This window comes from Mytilus californianus, unplaced genomic scaffold (genome assembly GCF_021869535.1).
Source record: "Mytilus californianus isolate M0D057914Y unplaced genomic scaffold, xbMytCali1.0.p SCAF_10, whole genome shotgun sequence".
Taxonomy (NCBI): Eukaryota; Metazoa; Mollusca; class Bivalvia; order Mytilida; family Mytilidae; genus Mytilus; species Mytilus californianus.
This window is the reverse complement of record NW_026262582.1, coordinates 36,403,727-36,425,358: the sequence shown is the minus strand read 5'-3', so window position 1 is coordinate 36,425,358 and position 21,632 is coordinate 36,403,727. Positions and strand designations below refer to the sequence as shown.

At 32.3% G+C, this 21,632-nt stretch overlaps 1 protein-coding gene across 1 annotated transcript in view; it reads right to left on the bottom strand.

Annotated features, from left to right (window-relative positions):
- Positions 1-21,256, bottom strand: part of LOC127718043 (next to BRCA1 gene 1 protein-like) — a 32,720-nt gene extending 11,464 nt beyond the window's left edge. Inside the window, exons 1-16 of the mRNA XM_052223937.1 lie at positions 21,021-21,256; positions 20,137-20,199; positions 17,711-17,752; positions 17,068-17,312; positions 16,370-16,535; positions 15,726-15,893; positions 13,416-13,638; positions 12,451-12,523; positions 8,025-8,243; positions 6,651-6,797; positions 5,909-6,044; positions 5,170-5,284; positions 4,393-4,547; positions 3,548-4,106; positions 2,480-2,641; positions 1,970-2,194 (exon numbers count right to left, since the gene is read on the bottom strand). Coding sequence (XP_052079897.1) covers positions 1,970-2,194; positions 2,480-2,641; positions 3,548-4,106; positions 4,393-4,547; positions 5,170-5,284; positions 5,909-6,044; positions 6,651-6,797; positions 8,025-8,243; positions 12,451-12,523; positions 13,416-13,638; positions 15,726-15,893; positions 16,370-16,535; positions 17,068-17,312; positions 17,711-17,752; positions 20,137-20,199; positions 21,021-21,134 — 2,812 coding nt within the window. The 5' untranslated portion in view covers positions 21,135-21,256. The remainder of the gene's footprint in view (positions 1-1,969; positions 2,195-2,479; positions 2,642-3,547; positions 4,107-4,392; positions 4,548-5,169; positions 5,285-5,908; positions 6,045-6,650; positions 6,798-8,024; positions 8,244-12,450; positions 12,524-13,415; positions 13,639-15,725; positions 15,894-16,369; positions 16,536-17,067; positions 17,313-17,710; positions 17,753-20,136; positions 20,200-21,020) is intronic.
- Between the last annotated feature and the right edge of the window lie 376 nt (positions 21,257-21,632).

Here is a 21,632-nt window from a genome sequence, read left to right as displayed (position 1 = left end):
AAAGGGGCATAACTCTAGAACGGTTAAAGTGACCCCACCAAAATTCAAACTTGATCTGTATTTTGTGGTAATAAGCATTGTGTTTAAGTTTCAAAGCATTTGGTTGAGGCATACTTCAGTTAGAGAACGGAAACGAAAAATTCAGCAATTTTTCCCTTTGTAAAGGGGCATAACTCTAGAATGGTTCAAGTGACCCCACCATAATTCAAACTTGATCTGTATTTTGTGGTAATAAGCATTGTGTATAAGTTTCATAGCATTTGGTTCATGCAAACTAAAGTAAGAGAACGGAAACGAAAAATTCAGCAATTTTTCCCTTTGTAAAGGGGCATAACTCTAGAACGGTTGAAGTGACCCCACCAAAATTCAAACTTGATCTGTATTTTGTGGTAATAAGCATTGTGTATAAGTTTCATAGCATTTGGTTGATGTAAATTAAAGTTAGAGAATGGAAACGATAAAATTCAGTTATATTTCCATTTGTAAAGGGGCATAACTCTAGAAAGCTTAAAGTGACACCACCATAATTCAAACTTGATCTGTATTTTGTGGTAATAAGCATTGTGTATAAGTTTCAAAGCATTTGGTTGAGGCATACTTCAGTTAGAGAACGGAAACGAAAAATTCAGCAATTTTTCCCTTTGTAAAGGGGCATAACTCTAGAATGGTTCAAGTGACCCCACCATAATTCAAACTTGATCTGTATTTTGTGGTAATAAGCATTGTGTATAAGTTTCATAGCATTTGGTTAATGCAAACTAAAGTAAGAGAACGGAAACGAAAAATTCAGCAATTTTTCCCTTTGTAAAGGGGCATAACTCTAGAATGGTTCAAGTGACCCCACCATAATTCAAACTTGATCTGTATTTTGTGGTAATAAGCATTGTGTATAAGTTACATAGCATTTGGTTAATGCAAACTAAAGTAAGAGAACGGAAACGAAAAATTCAGCAATTTTTCTCTTTGTAAAGGGGCATAACTCTAGAACGGTTAAAGTGACCCCACCAAAATTCAAACTTAATCTGTATTTTGTGGTAATAAGCATTGTGTATAAGTTTCATAGCATTTGGTTGATGTAAACTAAAGTTAGAGAACGGAAACGATAAGATTCAGTAATATTTCCATTTATAAAGGGGCATAACTCTAGAACAATAAAAGTGACACCCCCAAAATTCAAACTCAATCTGTGTTTTGTGGTAATAAGCATTGTGTATAAAGTTTCATAACATTTGGTTGAGGCAAACTAAAGTTAGAGAACAGAAACCAACTTTGGGACGTACGGACGGATGTACAGATGGACAAGGGTAAACTTAATGCCCCCTCCACTACGGCATAAAAAGTGTGGAAAACTGATATGCCGGAATGACAGATGGACAGACAGACAGACAGACCGAGTGCAAACCTAAATCCCCTTCGACTTTGTCTTTGTCGGTAGGGGACTAATAAGGAAGTCTTTAATTGAAAAATGAAATAATCATAAACTGTGTGAACTTCAGTGAACACTTCTAGATAATAAATCAAATCATTAAATTGTTAAGTGGTTTCTTTCTGCAGAATATAAGCTTCACCATTTCTGGAGCCAAAACTGTTTCCAAGGTTTTATATTTGTCTTTTGTGAAGGGGATATTTCAAAATAAGGAAAAATAAACCTTACATGTAGAATTTAAAACTTTACAGTAAAAGAGGTCATTATATCAGAACAACTGAATTGAAAATACTAAATTTTCACTCATAGAACAGATAGAGAAGAACCAGTACAATATCTCTGTTCATACCAAGATCTATTATGGGATCTCATATTGTTCTTTAATATGCAAAGGACCCTTTGTAGCGAAGCAAAGGTCTTAAAAATCTGAAACTAATCTGTTTGAAAATTCAAGATATTTCTTCAAATAAAACTTTTCTTACGAATCTTTGATATTCATTTACAAAAAAAACAAATATTTTCAAAGTTCATATAAATCCATACCAGCAACATGAATCCTGTTATGATTATCATCCAAATTATCTCCCCTTTCATCTTCAGACTGACTCTCTGGTTGTTGAAAGCTGATTGGTTTCTCCAAATTGAAACAGGCAGGCATGGGGACAACCAAGAAATCATCTTCACTATCATTATATATGTCGTAGGAACTATCGGTCATACTGTCATCATCATCATCATCATCATCATCCTCATCTTCATCTACATTAACTGGAAAGATATAAAGTATTTAAAGAATCAAATTTACAAGTATTGGAATATATTGGATTCTGGTGAATGCTGTTCAAGTACTTTGCCTGAACATCATAATCTCAATCAGAGCATCTATATGTCCAACATAAAATTACAAGCAAATGTGGCATTTACCCTAGACATAAATCATTTGTTGAAAATTGTATAATCTCAACAAATCCTGAACTTTATACAAATTACCTGTATTTCAAACAGGATTCTGCAAACTTCTCAGATATTCATGATCCAGAACTTTATACATACCTGTAACAGGATTCTGTAAACTTCTCAGATATTCATGATCCTGAACTTCCTCATCAAGTGCAGATTCATCTTGTGTCATATCTACAACTTCAACACTGCTACTTCTTGACAGAACCTGCCTCTCTTCTATCTGAACTTCTTCTTTTCTATCATTCAGATATTCTGAAAGATTAACATTTTTTTTTACAATTTTGTTCAGTTACTTTTTTTTTTCATTTTACAATATTTTCATTGCTCCGGCACACATTTCCTGGTTAAAGGTGCTGTTAAAATTTCAATCAAAGGTTTAACTCTGCATGTTTCACATGTATAAAGTAAAGAGGAAAAAATTTGAAAAAATCTTTATTTTGAGATTTTTTTTCTTGAATGAACACTAACTAGTTTTTAGCATTGTGCTACTTAAGTGTTTTAATTTTTTATTTCTTTAATGAGAGTACATGTACTATGATTTCGACCACAGTTCTATAATATTTCTTATTTGTGTGATATAGTTTTACAATATTGATATACTTTATTTATCAAAGATAAAGCCATTTTTAATTTTATTTACAGTGTTATATATCATTTTTCAAATATTTGACTCTAAATGTGTTTTTTCAAAGTTACGAAGACAACTTCTATAATAATAAAGAAAGAGATCAAGAATGTAGTAATAAATATATTTAAATTTGTAGGAATAGACCCTATTCCATTGATGCAACAAGCTACACTGTGAGCTAAATATTTGCTCACTAATGATATCCCGCTAAAGTTCTTGCTAAACAGGAAGTTGATGAGTGATGGATGAAATACAGTATGCTTACAGGAAGCTTGGTATTAAATTTCAGGAAGCTTTGATTAGAACTTCCTTAGAGAAATGAGACAAAACTTTCAAAAAACAGACAGACAGACAGAGGTATATATATCAACAGTTTATTCTCCTTCCAAGCTGGGTTTAATAATAATGATATCAAGCTACAGAAATTATTTTAATCTATATTCAGTTTAAAAACCATCTAGTGCTGTTAGAAATTTCTGATGAGGTTTGAAAAATATCTAATAAGAACACTCCTCATTTACAATATCTACCTTCTGCATTTTCAAACTTTTCCTCTTCAACAGGAAGAGCATTTTCATACTTGTCTTCTTCACCAGGCTCTACCATCTCAAAGGCAATCAGATCAGGGCCCTGTACATGCAGGAACCCATGTCCGTCACTGAAGTCTGACTCGTCACCACTTTTCCTAGTAGTTTCATATTTATTACCAGTGTCACTGATCTCTTTTTGATGTCCAGCAAATTCCATTGGAATTCCAGTATCAAGATTCTCTCCTTCTTGATCACCAGATCTGGGTTCATTTTCTAGAGCTATGGTTTCCTCATTATTATTTTCAGGCATAACATGTTCAACATTTTTAGCTTCACTCCTATCCATCTGTTCACACACAAATTCTACCATTTTGTCAGCTATTTCAGCTACACTGTCGGCCATGACTATCTTTATATTTTCTTCTCCTTCTCCTGGTTCCCTTTTTTCTGTTTCCTCGTTTGATTTAAGACTTGTCTGACGTGGTTCTAACAGGAAGTCTTCCTTCAGTGATATTTTTACATCTCTTTCAGGGATTTCTTCATATTCACTTTTCTGATGCTTAGAAAAAAGAATAAATACAATAAAAATGAAGAATTTTCTTTCCCTATGTTGATCGAAAGAAACAGTATTTTTGTAATAACTGAATTGGGCATAAACATATCTTAGTTTGGTTAACGTATAAAAAGGTCTAGTTATATCACTAAGTTAATAAATTAAAACTGTTAGAAAAATTGAGTTATGTCTAATTGCCAAACTTCATGACAAATATTAGAATTCAACCAAATCAATTTTCTGGGAATCCATGTTTGTCTATTGACATTTCTATAATGTACATCATACATACCAAGTTTTCTGCTTGTTGAGACTGTTGAACAAGTTTGAATGTATCATCTTTAGTTGGTTCCAGGACTTCTTTAGGTTCTACAATGATATCACACCATACACGATGTCCAAATGACCTGTCATGGTCGAACATCTTCCAATGGCTCTGATAACGACCTGATAATAATAATGTCAATATATATGTATCTGTTAAGAATGGACCAACATTTTGTGAATTTATTTTTTCATTTTCGTATGAAAATGTAATCATAAATCCATGTTTCTACGATATTACACTACCTTAAAGGTCTTGTACATGTTTGGAGTGAGAGAAGTGGTAGGTTTTTCAGTCTTCTGCTGTTTCTCAGTTAACCACATAATATTTAGTAAGAGCAAAGTTTGGTCGAATGTCAATGAGAATGTGTTAAATGTCAATGAGAAAGTGTTAAATGTCAATGAGAATGTGTTGAATGTCATGAGAATGTGTTGAATGTCAATGAGAATGTGTTGAATGTCAATGAGAATGTGTTGAATGTCAATGAGAATGTGTTAAATGTCAATGAGAATGTGTTGAATGTCAATGAGAATGTGTCTGGTTTATCAGGTGTTACAAAACTGCTTCTTATATATGGTACTAAAGATGTTCCATTTAAACATACATGATAACCAGGTCAGCACTTTGAAAATGTGGTAACTATCCATAGTTGCAATTTTTGAATTTTCATCATTCAAAAAATTTTAAGCACACATACATCAATGAGATGTTTTCCATGTATCATATATATGTTTGTTACCTTACCTGGTTTTTGAGGAGCAACAAGTTCAACGGTTATCTCCCCTTCTTCTGCAGGTCTCAATTTTGGTACATTTTCTTCCTTGCGAACAGTTGGTATACAATCATATACTACTTTCAACTAAAATATAAATGAAGGAGATTAGTAATGCTATATAATTTCAGTAAAAAAATTAAAGTGTTGCATACATTTTACACGATAACACTAATGCCAGTTGCCTAAAATCTCTTATATTATCATGAAATGCATACTCAAAATTAGAAAATAACAGCATCAATTTCACTTTATACCTGACATCTTACCAGATAAATAGATCTAGAGAAGTTTTAAAACAATAATCTATTTGCCAATTACCGAATTGATTCTGCTCATAGACACTATTAACACAAGTTTCTTTTTGCCAATTGTCGACATATACATCAATTTTAAACACTTTTCATCTGGACTTCATATTTGGGGCCAAAAAAAGGTCCTTACCAAACCTTCTCTTTTGCTCTTTTTTTGAATTTGCTCTTCATTGGCAATGAAAATTTAAGTCCTTCCAAAGGGAAATAACTTGTATAAATGAATCCTTAATTACAGGCTAATAATTGAATTGGCAAATAGGACTATTTCGAACTGATGTCAGTCAGAATCGCATGCTTCTAAATAGACGAAAAAGTAAGCGACAGAAATCACAGCTAAAACACCTAATTTGAGAAATATGAAAGAGCTAAGGTTGTATAATAGTTTATATAAATGTACCTTGGTTGAATCAGTCCATTTAGATGTTCCTGCATTTCTTATTCTCCAAGTTTTCATAAGTCTGGTTCCTGGTTGTACTCTTGTTCCGTCTGGTATAGTAACATCATACAAGAAGTCTGCAGCCATTAAAAGTTCACTGAAAAATTATGTTCTATGACTGAATTTTTTAATTCTTACAAATCTACAATGATTACAGTGCTCATGCATATATTCTTATGGGTACCTGCTTTTATTCTTCCAAACTTGTGTAACTAATTGTATTTTTAAATTTCATATCTATACAGACATTCAGTCCACCTTAATTTTTTTTAAATTACTATGGATTAATATTATATAAATTTTCCTTACATCTCTCTTTAACTATCTTCCATAATTTCTCTTCCCCTTCCTCTATATCTCTATAACTTTCACATGTGAAAGTCAGATTTGTGTAACATCAAGACTCTCTCTCTCTCTCTCTCTCATGTTTAGAATATTATCCTCTCCTCTCTTCCTTCCTTTCTTTACTTCTATGGTCACATGCCAGACAAACATTCAATCTTGCTTAGTAAATTCTCTCTTTTTTCTCTTCTTTTCTATCTATCATCCCCATATTCCTTTTCACTCATTCTCTTTCTCTCTTTATACTTACACATGCACAGTTGCATGTCCGTCCGACTTGCATTACCTCATGCTTGGCAGATTTTCTCTTTTTCTCTATCCTTTTCTATCAATTATTCTCTCTCTCTCTCTTTGTACTTACACAGTTGCATGTCTAACTTGCATAACATCATGCTTTGAAGATTCTAACCACTGTTGAAGTCTATCTTCTTTCCTTTTTTGTTTTCTCAGTATTTTTTCTTCCTTCTTCCTCAGTTTATCTTGCTTATGTGATAGTTGAGCCTTTAATCTAAATTTGAATGAAAGAAGTATAAATTACACATCATTCATATACAATGTAGGAACAATTTGATTAATATACAGATCAAGTAACCATACTTCACAGATACTGTGCATTCCTTTATTTTCATGGGTACCAATTTTCGTGGATTGAGGAAAAATTATATTTTCCTAAATATATGATTTCACCGTTTTGCCAAAGTCTTTCTACAAGCTTATAGAAAATTTGTACTTCATTGAACATTTAAAGTTCACCTTCACCAACAAAAATGAATTTCCCACAAATGAAAATGAATCCACAGTACCAAAATCTCTAACAGCTATTGTTTACTTTCTGTTTTAAAGACATTTTCATGAAGATTTGTTTTTTGTCCTACATATTTTATAAAATTTGAGGGCATGGATTACATTGATTTATGTAATGATTATCAGAACAAAATGTAGAACAGAGAGTTGTCAGAGCATAGCAAGCAAAGACTGGACACATGACCCATATTTTAAACTTAAGAATATATCTGTTTAAGTAATAGTTTCCTATATATTTCAATTGGTTTCTAAAAGGAAATGCATTAACATTAACAGATTAATAATGACCAAAAAAATGGGGAAATAAAGCACCCTTTTCCCAGGTAAGGGAGAGTGTTTAACCCAGTCACAGTCCCAAGTTAGGAGCCTGTAATTCAGTGGTTGTCGTTTGTTGCTGTATATCATATCTGTTTTTTCTTCATTGTTTTGTACATAAATCAGGCTGTTAGTTTTTGCATTTAAATTATTTCACATTTGTTATTTTGGGGTCTTTATAGCTGATTAAGCGGTATGGGTTTTACTCATTGTTGAAGGCCGTACGATGACATATAGTTGTTAACTTCTATGTCATTTGGTCTCATTGACAATCATACATCTTTTTATTTTTATATATACAAACTGACTTTCAGAAATGACTTATTTGTACCGATATTTTCATTGTACTTTTTTAATTCATGGTGAGTAGTTGTCTCAATAGTCAATAAGCTTAATCATCATACTATGTATACTGTATAGTGTTTTATTTCCACGATTTTAAAGACAAAACTTATTTGAAAGGTTTTATTTTTTAATGTTTTTGTAACTGTTGATTTGATCTTCCTTCAAGATCAAATTCATGCAAGTGGATATTTTCCAAAATTATATGAATCGCTAAATTAGTGAAAATAAATATTCACAAAAAAAACTTTACCTTTGTTACAAGGTAACTTACTTATCCATTTTAGCTTTCAGTAATTTTTCTGCACTTTCAAACAATGGTTGCCTGGCTTCAATAGGTTCAGTTGAAGTTGATCTGTAAATTATCTGTTTTAGAAGAGGAGTTGTATTGCGGAGTCGAACTGGTCGTCTGATCTTCAGGAACACATGATTGGGGTCATGAACTCCATGGATGGCCTCACACTCTTCACATAAATCATAATCACTACAATTACTACAAAAAAAGCACAACATTTTCAATGGATTAACTGTTTGTTGCCTGTGTAACAATCAAAGGAATGCATTTCGAGTCTATTCAGGAAAATCAAATAACTGAAACATAATACATTCATTAAATATTATCAAATTAATCAGCATCTGCCACCCAGACAATTGTAATTGAGAATCATCGTGCATTACAGTGTAAAAAGTTGCTCTGATACCCATCACCCATGTAGCTTAAATCAATGAAAAAGTCAAATTGTTTCATCTTCTATGAGCAATTTCAAATGAAGATTGAATTTAAACTTTCTCAATAAGCATGATAAATGTTTAGTATGTTTGAGTAATTTAGAGGTATGATGTTATTTTGTTAGTATTTTGCATCAATTTGAAAACAATATACAGGAATATGTCTTTCACAGAAACTGGTTGACTGCTAAAAAAAATTTGTAAGGGTTCTGCGGAACCCAGTGTCTCGCCTCCTTTTGCTGCTAGTCACAGGCTAAACAAAAATGGGGAAAAAATTATTAAAAATTTTCTTATAGATACTATCTTTTATTGTAAGAAGCTTCTGTCCAAGTTTGGTAAAAATCCAGAATGGTGTATGAATCTAATAAATGTTTTAAAAACTTTAACTACAGACTGTATGTAATGTTAACTGGAAGAAAAACTAAGTCCATTTATAAGTAATATACGGAAAAACAGGAAATATATTTTTTCAAAATTTCCTTCTAGATACAAGCTTTTGATCATAACAAGCTTCTGTTCAAGTTTGGTACAAATCCAGGATAGTTTAAGAAAGTTATTAAAATTTTAATAAAATGCTTCGCTGGGCGCAGCTTGATACGACCGCAGAGGTCCAACCCTGAACAGTTGGGGCAAGTATGGACACAACATTCAAGCTTGATACAGCTCTGAATTTGGATTGTGATTAAATATTTGACACAGCATAGGTTCTGACATAGAAAGAATGTGGTCTAAGAACTTCAATTTTTTTAATTTACCTATTATGGTCCAATGTCCAAAATCAAAATACATGGTTAGATTCAGCATATCAAAGAACCCCATATATTCAATTTTTGTTGAAATCAAACAAAGTTTAATTTTGGACCCCAACTTGAACAAACTTGAAAACTGGTCCCATAATCAAAAATCTAAACACATGTTTAGATTCAGCATATCAAAGTACCCCAAGAATTCAATTTTTGTTAAAATCAAACTAAGTTTAATTTTGGACCCTTTGGACCTTAATGTAGACCAATTTAAAAAACGGGACCCAAAATTAAAAATCTAAAAACACGGTTAGATTTGGCATATCAAAAAACCCCAATAATTAAATTTTTGATGAAATCAAACAAAGTTTAATTTTGGACCATTTTGACCTCAATATGAACCAATTTGATAGCGGGCCCACAAATAAAAAATCTAAATACATGGTAAGATTCAGCATATCAAAGAACCCCATATATTCAATTTTTGTTGAAATCAAACAAAGTTTAATTTTGGACCCCAATTTGGACCAACTTGAAAACTGGGCCAAAAATCTAAAATTTAAATACATGTTTAGATTCAGCATATCAAAGAACCCCATATATTCAATTTTTGTTGAAATCAAACAAAGTTTAATTTTGGACCCCAACTTGGACCAACTTGAAAACTGGGCCCATAATCAAAAATCTAAACACATGTTTAGATTCAGCATATCAAAGAACCCCAAGAATTCAATTTTTGTTAAAATCAAACTAAGTTTAATTTTGGACCCTTTGGACCTTAATGTAGACCAATTTAAAAACGGGACCCAAAATTAAAAATCTAAATACACGGTTAGATTTGGCATATCAAAGAACCCCAATAATTCAATTTTGATGAAATAAAACAAAGTTTAATTTTGGACCCTTTAGACCTCAATATGAACCAATTTGATAGCGGGTCCACAAATAAAAAATCTAAATACATTGTTAGATTCAGCATATCAAAGAACCCCAAGAATTCAATTTTTGATGAAATCAAACAAAGTTTAATTTTGGACCCTTTTGACCTCAATGTGGACAAAGTTGATAACAGGGCCCAAAAATCAAAAATCTAAATACATGGTTAGATTCAGCATATCAAAGAACCCCATATATTCAATTTTTGTTGAAATCAAACAAAGTTTAATTTTGGACCCCGATTTGGACCAACTTGAAAACTGGGCCCATAATCAAAAATCTAAATACATGTTTAGATTCAGCATATCAAAGTACCCTAAAAATTCAATTTTTGTTAAAAGCAAACTAAGTTTAATTTTGGACCCTTTTGACCTTAATGTAGACCAATTTGAAAACGGAACCAAAAATTAAGAATCTAAATACACGGTTAGATTCGGCATATCAAAGAACCCCAATAATTCAATTTTTGATGAAATCAAACAAAGTTAAATTTTGGACCCTTTGGACCTCAATGTGGACCAATTTAAAAACGGGGCCCAAAATCCAAAAACTTAAAACACGGTTAGATTTGGCATATTAAAGAACCCCAAGAATTCAAGAATAAAACCCCATTGAAATTGATCAAGAAATAAGCAATTTATACGAAGTATCTTCTTTTGCACAATACTGTGCAATTGAATATTTCTTGCTATTGTGCAATACTGTACAATTGACAATTTCTTGCTATTGCGCAATATTGTGCTATTGGATATTTCTTGCTATTGCGCAATACTGTGCAATTGAAGATTTCTTGCTATTGCGCAATACTGTGCAATTGAAGATTTCTTACAATTGTGCAATACTGTGCAATTGAAAATTTCTTGCTATTGCACAATACTTATTATATAATAATATACACATCCTGTTTGGTGTGTATCTCCTACCATATCATTATTATTTGCTTTTAAATATTAATCAGAAATAACCAACTTAAAATGGAAAATTTTAAAAGAAAAAAAAAAGGAAAAAAAGAAAAAAAAAAAAAAAAAAAAATTCCCCCCCCAAATTTTTTGAACCCCCTTATGATTCATCACCCCCAAACTCAATCCCAGCCTTTCCTTTGTGGTATGGTACCTTGCAGTACAATTTCAGAGAGACCCATACACTTGAACACAAGTTATTGTCTGGAAACTAGATAAATGCTTATTTTTGGCCCCTTTTTGGCCCCCAATTCCTAAACGTTTCGGGCAATTACCCCCAAACTCAATTCCAGCTTTCCCTTTGTGATATGGAACCTTGTAGTACAATTTCAGAAATATCCAAACACTTACACACAAGTTATTGTCATGAAACTAGAAAAATGCTTGTTTTTTGCCCCTTTTTTGGCCCCTAATTCCTAAAATTTTGAGGCAATTACCCCCAATATCAATTACAGCCTTCCCTTTGTGATATGGAACCTTGTGGTACAATGTCAGAGAGATCCATACACTTACACACAAGTTATTGTCTGGAAGTTACAAAAATGCTTATTTCTGGCCCCTTTTTGGCCCCTAATTCCTTAACTGTTGGTACCATAACCCCCAAAATCAATCCCCACCTTCCTTTCGTGGTATTGAACCTTATGGTAAAATTTCATGGAGATCCATTCACTTAAACTAAAGTTAGAGTGCGAAAACCAATGTGTCTTCGGACGACGCCGGACGACGACGACAACGACGACGACGACGACGACGCCAACGTCATACCAATATACGACCAAAAAATTTTCAATTTTTGCGGTCGTATAAAAACTTTAACCACAGAGAAATGCAGAGTGAATGTAATGTTAACTGGAAGAAAAACTAAGTCCATTTATAAGTAGTATACAGAAAAACAGAAAATATATTTTTACAAAATTTCCCTCTAGATACTAGCTATTGATCATAAACAAGCTTCTGTCCATGTTTGGTACAAATCCAGGATAGTTTAAGAAAATTATTAAAATTTTGAAAACTTTAACCACAAAATGAATGTAATGTTACCTGGCAGAAAAACTAAGTCCATTTATAAGTAAAATACGGAAAAACAGAATTTTTTTTTTACAAAATTTACTTCTTGATACTATCTTATGATCATAAACAAGCTTCTGTCCAAGTTTGTTAGAAATCCAGGATAGTTTAAGAAAGTTATTAAAATTTCAAAAACTTTAACCACAGAGTGAATATTTGTGGACAACGCCGACGACAGAATGTAGGATCGCTATGTCTCGCTTTTGCGACAAAAGTCGCAGGCTCGACAAAAACCAAGAAAACTAAATGTTTTGGGATTACATACCAGCATTTGTACCGAGCTCCTACAATGGTCCTCTCACAGAAGTCACAGGTCACATGTTCATGGTAGTATATTGCTGTAAACAAAGTAAATATTGCTGTAAACAAAGTAAATATTGCTGTAAACAAAGTAAATATTGCTGTAAACAAAGTAAATATTGCTGTAAACAAAGTAAATATTGCTGTAAACAAAGTAAATATTGCTGTAAACAAAGTAAATACTGCTGTAAACATAGTAAATACACAAAGTAAAACTAATTGACCAAGACTTTTTCTCACTCTTTGAATTCTATGAGTAAATGATACAACGTATTACTTATTGGAGTGAACTTGGCTTACTATTGGTGTACTGTATATATTGGGTTATTTTTCGTGTCATGTTTTGTTCGCAACTTAAGTCTTAGAAAGGTCCGTTAAATCTTGGCTGTGTTCATTATTCCTGTTTCAAAATAAGCCTTGTACAATGCATATAAATGGACAATGCAACGATCATGTACATGTAGGGTACTTTTACAGTAATATGCCTTTCACAAAATTAGACGTATGTGAAAATTTCTAGATACACAATATTTCAACATGACACAACTTCGACCTCTAAGTATATCTCACTGACAGTAGTTTAAGACAGTATATGAAGAAATCTATTATTTTGTAGGATATAACTTTTATACCAAAAAATATATATCAGTGAATATTAAATTTTATTGGTAGAATTAAATCTTATACTTGGCAGTAAATAAAGTTAATTCAATAAACAATTTCATCCTTTACATACCGAAAAAGATCAATTTGTCTGATCAACTACTTGCAATTCTAAACCTCAGTCTAAATCTTATTTTTTTTTCAACCAATTAAAATTGCAGATAAATTTGCATATCTTTTCTGTTTTTCGTTGTTGTGCTTTGTTGTTGGATTTCTGTTGTGTTTTTATATTTTCAGTCGTAATTTTTAGGTTTGTTTGATACATACGATGTGAAGATGTTGCTTCTACTGTTCCCACTTCTTTGTTCTTTACTGCTGATGAGATAGGAGTATCTTCTGTCTTTATTGGGGATACAGGTATTTCTACCGTACCATCAGAGTTACCCCCCTTCATTGACTGTATCACTGCTCCATCTAATCCCTTCAATACTTGTTTCACTGTTTTCCTGGTAACATCTCTTACAATTTCTGTTCTCAATTCAAGTTTTAACTGTAAAATATAAAAAGAATGTCAGACTTACAAATCACAAATAATGATCTTCAAATTGTACCAAATTCATTTAATAAGCTAGAATTAAATAAAACAAGTGAAACTGCAAGATACTGCTCACTGATGATACCCCCGCCCAAATACTTGACGGTAAACAGGAAGTTGTTGAGTGATGAATCTGAAAACGCATCACACGGTATAGCTGACTTATATAAACCCTGATATATAAATATTCATAGGACGGATGGACAGAGGTAAAACAGTATATACCCCCACTTTTTTAAAGCAGGGGTATAATAAAAAATTCTGATTGGTAAATAATACAAATCAATTTTTAAAAGGACCAATGAACATGATAAATACATGTGGTAACTTTGAAATAAACTACAATTATTTTTATGAATGGGAGTCGTTGACTTTTATTTGTTTTTTTCCTCTTTGAGGTTGCTTGAAAAATCACAACAGACACTTTACTCTAGCTTCACTACAAAATCAAAATAGAATAGACACGTGTTTCTCATTAAAGACAGGGAGGGTTTTGACCTTAAAATGACTTATAGGTTTTGTGTCCCTGGGTTGCTGTTTGATTGATGTAGACAACACATATCTGCTAATTCAAAGACACTAAAATTGAATTAATATTGCATATTTATTTAATATCAACTGCTTTGTATATGAAGTTCAATAAGTAAAGTAAACGTAATAATCTAGTACTGTTACTTCTAACACGATTCAAAATATCATTTATCAAATCATTCAAAAGGGTGACAACAGGACAATGTGAATGTTTTGTTTGTCCATTTAAATAAAATTGAATTGCCACTTGCAATGACTGCGACTCATTTAAAAAAAAATCTTACGAGAAACAAGAATGTGTCCATAGCACACAGATGCCCCACTCGCACTATCATTTTCTACGTTCAGTGGACCGTGAAATTGGGCTCAAAACTCTTAATTTGGCATTAAAATTAGAAAGATCATATCATAGGGAACATTTGTACTAAGTTTCAAGTTGATCGGACTTCAAATTCATCAATAAACTGCTTCGCTGAGCGCAGCTGGATACGCCCGCAGAGGTCCAACCCTGAACAGTTGGGGCAAAAATGGACACAATATTCAAGCTTGATACAGGTCTGAATTTGGATTGTATTAAATATTTGACATATTATAGGTTTCTGAATAAATGTAATCAAAGAACTTGAAATTGGTTATATGAATTGAATTTATATTCAATTAAAGATTTCTTGCTGTTGTGCAATACACTATGCTGTTGCGCAATACTTAGTAAATCTGTTGTCAGACTATAAACAATTAAAGTTCAATTAATTCTCAATGTCATATTAGAAATTTATGAAAATATAAAGGGAGCTTACATCAATAGATATAAGCAATTCACCAAAGTTTCATGAGAATTGCTGACAGCACTTTTGAGTTATTGTCCGAAAACTGGAAAATCCCCCCTTTTTTAATGAATAAAACCCCATAACTCAGAAATGTAAAATGTAAAATTTATAAAATTCTAAACAGAGCTTACATCAATAGATATAAACAATTCACCAAAGTTTCAAAAGAACTGCTGAAAGCATTTTTGATTTTTTGTCCGAAAACTGGAAAATCCCCCTTTTTTATGAAAAAAAACCCTGTAACTCGGAAACGTAAAATCTAAAATATATTTAAATCAAAAGGGAGCTCATGTCAATAGATATAAACAATTCACCACAATTTCTTGCAAGTTGGTGAAAGCATTCTTGAGTTATTGTCCGAAAACTGGAAAATCCCACTTTTTTTAATGAATAAAACCCCATAACTCGGAAACGTAAAATCTAAAATTTATAAAAAACGAAAGGGAGATCACGTCAATATATATAAACAATTCACCAAAGTTTTATGCAAATTGGTTAAAGCGTTTTTGAGTTAATGCCCGACATTTTGACGACGGACGGACAATGGTATACCATAATACGTCCCGTAAACGGGCGTATAAAAACTACCATAACATTAAACTTTAACCTGAAGTGGGACAGACGGACAAACGGACGCACAGACCGAAAAACATAATACCCCTAGGTGGGGCATAAAAAGAATACCTGCTGCATGTATTTAATGAACACATCATACGGCATAGCAGAATCATCTGAAGTTTCAGCCTCTTCTTCATATCTGTGTCTTCGTGACCTTTCTGCACTTCTACAATGACGCCTTCTATGTTCTAATGTCTTTTCAGACTTTCTTACTTTTTGTCTCATTACCTTTGGCTAAAACAATAAAAACATGATTTGTTGATATTAACTATGGTATTGGTATGATTTAAGTGATACATTGTAAAATTCTAGTTCATAAATTTTTTGAATTATATTTAAACTATAAATGCAACTCTGTCATGTCTGTCATGGAACAGAAGTTCCTATATAATATTTTTTCCACTGAAAGAAATATTACAGTATTTGTTCATGACGGAATAAAGGGTACAATATATTGATTCCTGACTGAATAAACAGTATAGAGTATTTGTTCCAACAGGAACAGAAATAATATGATTGTTTATAGCAAATTTTCCAGAGTTCTTCTGTTAGGAGTAACAAATATATGTTGTCAACTCCTTCAGCCAATGTTGACCTTGGGTGATTTTGCAATTCTTTTTGGGTTCTTTTGGTTTTTATGCTCTCTTTTATTTTGACATCCGAACACTGGTATCATTCGCTTTTGAAATTCAACTGAAAACTATTTGTACCTTGACATAAACTGCTCCCGTCTCTTCATCTTTCTGTCCATCAGATGGCTTTAGTTCTCCAGCCTCCTTCTTTTCATCTTCTGATGGAGTAACAATGTCAACAGTTGGTGCCATTTGCTTTTCTACTTCTTTAGATCTTATCAATGGCTTACTGTCTTCGTGGAGCCTGTGTATTTTAAGAAAAAGTTTTGAATTTTACAAAACACAGGTGATCTATTTTTAGATTGTGATCAGTGACATTTCTTTATTCATCATTTCTATTTTTGGCATTTGATATATTTCTCATTAGTAAACATTTTTTTTAGACAGACAGACAATCAAACAGACATCATGACCAATATATACTTTATACAATACAAACATTCTGAATACCAGTCTAAACGCTCAACCACAGGTCCACCAGCCTATGCTTGTTAAATTGCAATCAGGCCTGTAAAAATTTACTCTGCAGCCCAATATATCCTAAAGTTTATGGTTAAGACTGGAATATGAATGGGATGAACCAGAAAAATTCTGGGGGTAGATGCAGGCACTTGTATAAAAATTTCTTAGGGTGTTTGTTGGGTTCAGAACATATTTTTACATTGAGTATACAGCAAATTCTATGGGTGCCTTCCAAGACACCTCTTGTATTTTTTTCCTGAAACAACTAAAAAGGGTCAATAAGTATTGAATACTGAATATAAACAGTTCATTACCACATTTCTAGTTTCTCTAACTCTGCCTCACTAGAACAGGAATCTCCTCCTTGTTCTTTCTGAGGTTCTGTGTTCTGTTGAGGTTCAGATTTAGGGTCAACAGAAGATTCCATCATTATCTTTACATCAGTGTCTCCTCCTGGTGTCTGTGGAGAATTATCCCCCCTGTGTGTTTCTGACTCTACTTGTTGTCCTGTGAAATTTCTGAGTTTGAGATGTAGAGTACTGGAGCAGTTCTGTGCAACCTGAAATCAGAATTCCAGAAATTTTTCAGCTATTGTTTTTATTTTCCATAAAAAGTCAACATTATAAAATAACACATGATACTTGACATATCAGATCATAAATTACATTGCATTAGGATCTTAAATTACATTGCCATAGGGATCTTAAATCACATTGCATTAGGATCTTAAATTATATTGCATTCAGATCTTTTGATTGCATTGCCTATATTTTGTGTAACTTTTATTTTTCTTAACCTTTAAAGGTAAACTACAACTTTAACCTTCTTCATGTCTAATTTACCTCGCTGATTTTCAATATACATGATATATATAATAAAGGGATATGGCACAACTCTGGACATTTCATAAAAGCTGATAAAACTGAATCAGATAAAGGTTTTTATACATGTACATACTTTGAAAGCTTCCTCCAACTCCTCTTGACTGCTTAAAATAATCTAAAGAAGAAAAACAAGTGTGTGTCAGAGTAAGAAATCATTACAGGTGTCTGCTGAAAGTGAGTCTACCTAGAAAACTTTTAACTGTAAATTTGCAATAACCGTGAACAACATGACAAGTGCCTTTCATGGAGCAGGATCTGCTTACCATTCAGGAGCATCTGAGATCATCTCAAAATTTTGGTGGGGTTGCTATTGCTAGTTTTGAAACAATCATAAACAATGCATTTCTTTTTAGTTCATGTGTCTATAAATATGTGTGGAAATATAAACATCTGAACTTCGTATAAATTGGTGACCTATATAATTGTATATTGTGTTAAGTCTCCCGTTGTTTATTATACATTATTAACCAATGACTTAAAATACATATCAATAAAATGTCCATTTAATATGATTTCATGTGCGGGTCATTAATGCATGTCTAATACAGAAAAGCTGGTTAATACAGAATTTTTACTGGTCTTAATCATGTTAATACAGAATTTTTACTGGTCTTAATCATGTTAATACAGGATTTTAACTACCAGTTTTTTAATAAAATGCTTCGCTGGACGCCGGACGACGACGACAACAACGCCAACGTCATACCAATATACGACCGCAAAATTTTTTTGCGGTCGTATAAAAAGGTGTCAGAAAATGGATGTGTGTATTATGTGAAATATTTGATTTTAACATGTCTGATGTTGGAGTTATTGTTATTTTTCATATGTAATAATAATGTTATACTATTTTTTTCTTTGAGTGTTTACCAAATACGGATGGTAGACATGGTAGAAAGCATGAATATCCAGAATTGTCAACAATAAAGGATTATTTCTCTGAGGGCGCAGTCTGAATTGAGAGAAATTTGTAGGGTTGACAATCTTGGATATGCACTGCTTCAATTGGGCAACACTTGTTTAATTATACCAAAGGGCCCTTCAAACCATTGAAAATACATGTTAAAGAAGCTCCAGTACATGCATGACATGTCTTACTGTAGTAGGCCTAACAAATAATCTGTCAAAACACTTATGTCAGAAAATTATTTTGTGACTTAAAATATCTCATATGTACACCAAATGAAGATTCTTTCTGTAAAGTATTGATGTCCCAGAAAAGGACAGTTTGTGAAAGCTATCCTCGGCACATGATGGATTTCAAATACTTGTTTCTACGTCACTCCAGTCCACGAACAATTCTTACCTGGACATTGCCGTTTTGTTTACATAAGTTAGTAACGTCATTTTGATGGGAGATAACTCGTGTAAAATTCAAGAGGCTCAAAGGTTTTTTTTTCCGGTGAATAAAAAGGATTTACATTATTTTTGGAGGGGTTCTTCAACATACCTTGCATTAAAATTATTATTAACCCAAATAGTTCATATTGATCATGTATGAGTCTTCCTACAGTCATGTTTATCCTCAGTCAGCTTTTCATGGCTATTTTAAGTCATTGGTTAATAAAGGTGTCATCATGTATTATGTCCTTGTACAGTCATATTGGTTCTCCATCAGCTGTTTTGGCTCTCGGCCTCGAGCCAATACAGCCAACCTTGACCCAATACAACTGTACTTCAACATAATACAGGATTAATATGAAAACACTCATTTAATAACACTATATAATTTGTACTGCTCTCATGGCCAATGTCTTTGCCAACAACAGAAACACATTATTACAGTCACTTTATTAACATATTGGTTTTTTTTATTATTTACCATGGTTTAAAAGTTCTTTATTTCCAATTAGCAAATAAAAAAGCTGCTTCTTTAAAAAAAAAATTTAACTGACAGACCCTATATATATACATGTATATCACTGGTGATCCGATGGATAAAATCTGTCGTAGAATTAACACTGGTTCAGACGTACTTATAATATAATTATTTCTGTGACTGCATCCTACATTAATTTGTAAGATCCTCTTCGATAAATAATCAGATCAGCTGATCTATAATATTCCATCTTCATGCCTTGTATCATGTACTGTGTTACGATGCTAGATAAAAACTGATGAGGAAAGGTAACACCCCGCCACCGAAAGCTTGATTTTTGTCGAGCCTAGGTGGTCGAGTAGTCTAGCGCGTCAGGCATAGTGCAAGGCGATTTGGTGCCACGATATCTCAGTAGCATGAGTTCTAATCCGGGCCAGGGAAAACAAAAAATTTGCTTCTGCAAATATTTATATCTATTTTTACGTTCATTATAATCTTGTTACCTAAGATTTCATTGATAACAAAGAAGTACATAACGTGTCACTGAATAGTCTAAGCCATTAATTCATTTGTATATCTACTGGCTTCTTAGGTAAACATTTGAGACTGATGGGCAGTTTATTATTTGTTGGGCTAATAAATATATATCCCAGAAAAGTTGAGCATGTAATAAAACTTACATAGTCACCATCTGTATCAACATAGAATACCTCCACATTTTCACAGTCGTACTGGACCTTCAACTGAAAGACAACACACAATAAACATGTACAATAAATGTTATCATATTACATTGTATCATGATTATCATTATGTAAAGTTATTCAGATTATATTTAAGCCTGTCAGAGTCATGTTTTATCTTCCATGTCCTGATATTCATCACTTTTGAAAATGTCTGTATTAAACTTGATTTCACAACATATCTACATTAATAATCTTAAGAACTTTGAATTTTGAACATCAAATAAAGGTTTTTATACATGTACATGTACCATGAAATTCAAGGAATCTAACTTGATTTTATTCATTTGATATAATTATAATTAACCACAAAAAATTTACTATTCTGAACATTTTGAAAGGGAATATGAAAGTGTTTTTAAGTAAGAAGACATTGAGCAAGGAATCTGAAAACCTGTCATATAGTCAATTAAGGATTTAGATGAAGTTTAAAGAAAAGTAATTATATATATAACATGAAATAATTTAATGTCTGCAGTTCTTCAGATAAATATGAGTAGAAGTGTAGTGAACCTACAGACATGACAAGGGGGCTGATATATAGCTCGACATTTTTCATAAAATAACTCTTTATCTTAACAGGTATACATCAAAAATATCCCTTTAGACTTGATCAGCTGTTGATTCAACCATTGATTGTGCAATGTTAATTTCAAATTCAGCATTAACATGTTTAATTTTTCAGTACTGAAATACAAATAACATCGGAATAATGTATTTGGTTGTTCAAAACGTAATCAATCATACGAATCATGTTAAATTAAAGCAATATTTAACGACTTTCATAAAAAGGTCATATGACATAAGATTTCTGACTTTACCATGGCTTCCAGATCTCGCCATTGTGTCTTTGGGTTTAGTTGAAATATTTGTGAAGCTTCGTTGTCCCCTTCGTATCGCACGTTTATTGCAATTAATTCATCCATTTCTGTCATGCGGCTAAGTGTCAATCTTCTCAATTAATGTGTATTCGAAAAAATCACAATATTATACTTTCATCTTCCTTTCTTGTTGACAAATATGCCGCATTATCATCTAAACACAAAACTGATTACACGTTAATAAATAGTGCGATATTTTAAAGACTTATCTTTAAAATCGTGCAAATTTGAAACAACTATGCCTGAACAGTTCTAAATTTCATACAAAATTGAATTATTTTTATAGCTTTTGTCTATTGCATTATTAAGCAAAGCTAATAATTTTCGTGCGACGGATGAAATACTGGCGCAGTAATACTTTTCTTTCTATTTTTAGAAATTACCAGAGTGACGTAAAAATTGATCGCCAATGACACGTCTGTTTTGAAACATGACGAATTTAGATGTGACAACATATTTGTCGTCCCAAATTCTTCTCTGATTATTCTAGAAATCTGATTTATTAATAGATGAACAGTTGTCATTTTTGGGCCTTTTATCACTGTTTATAGC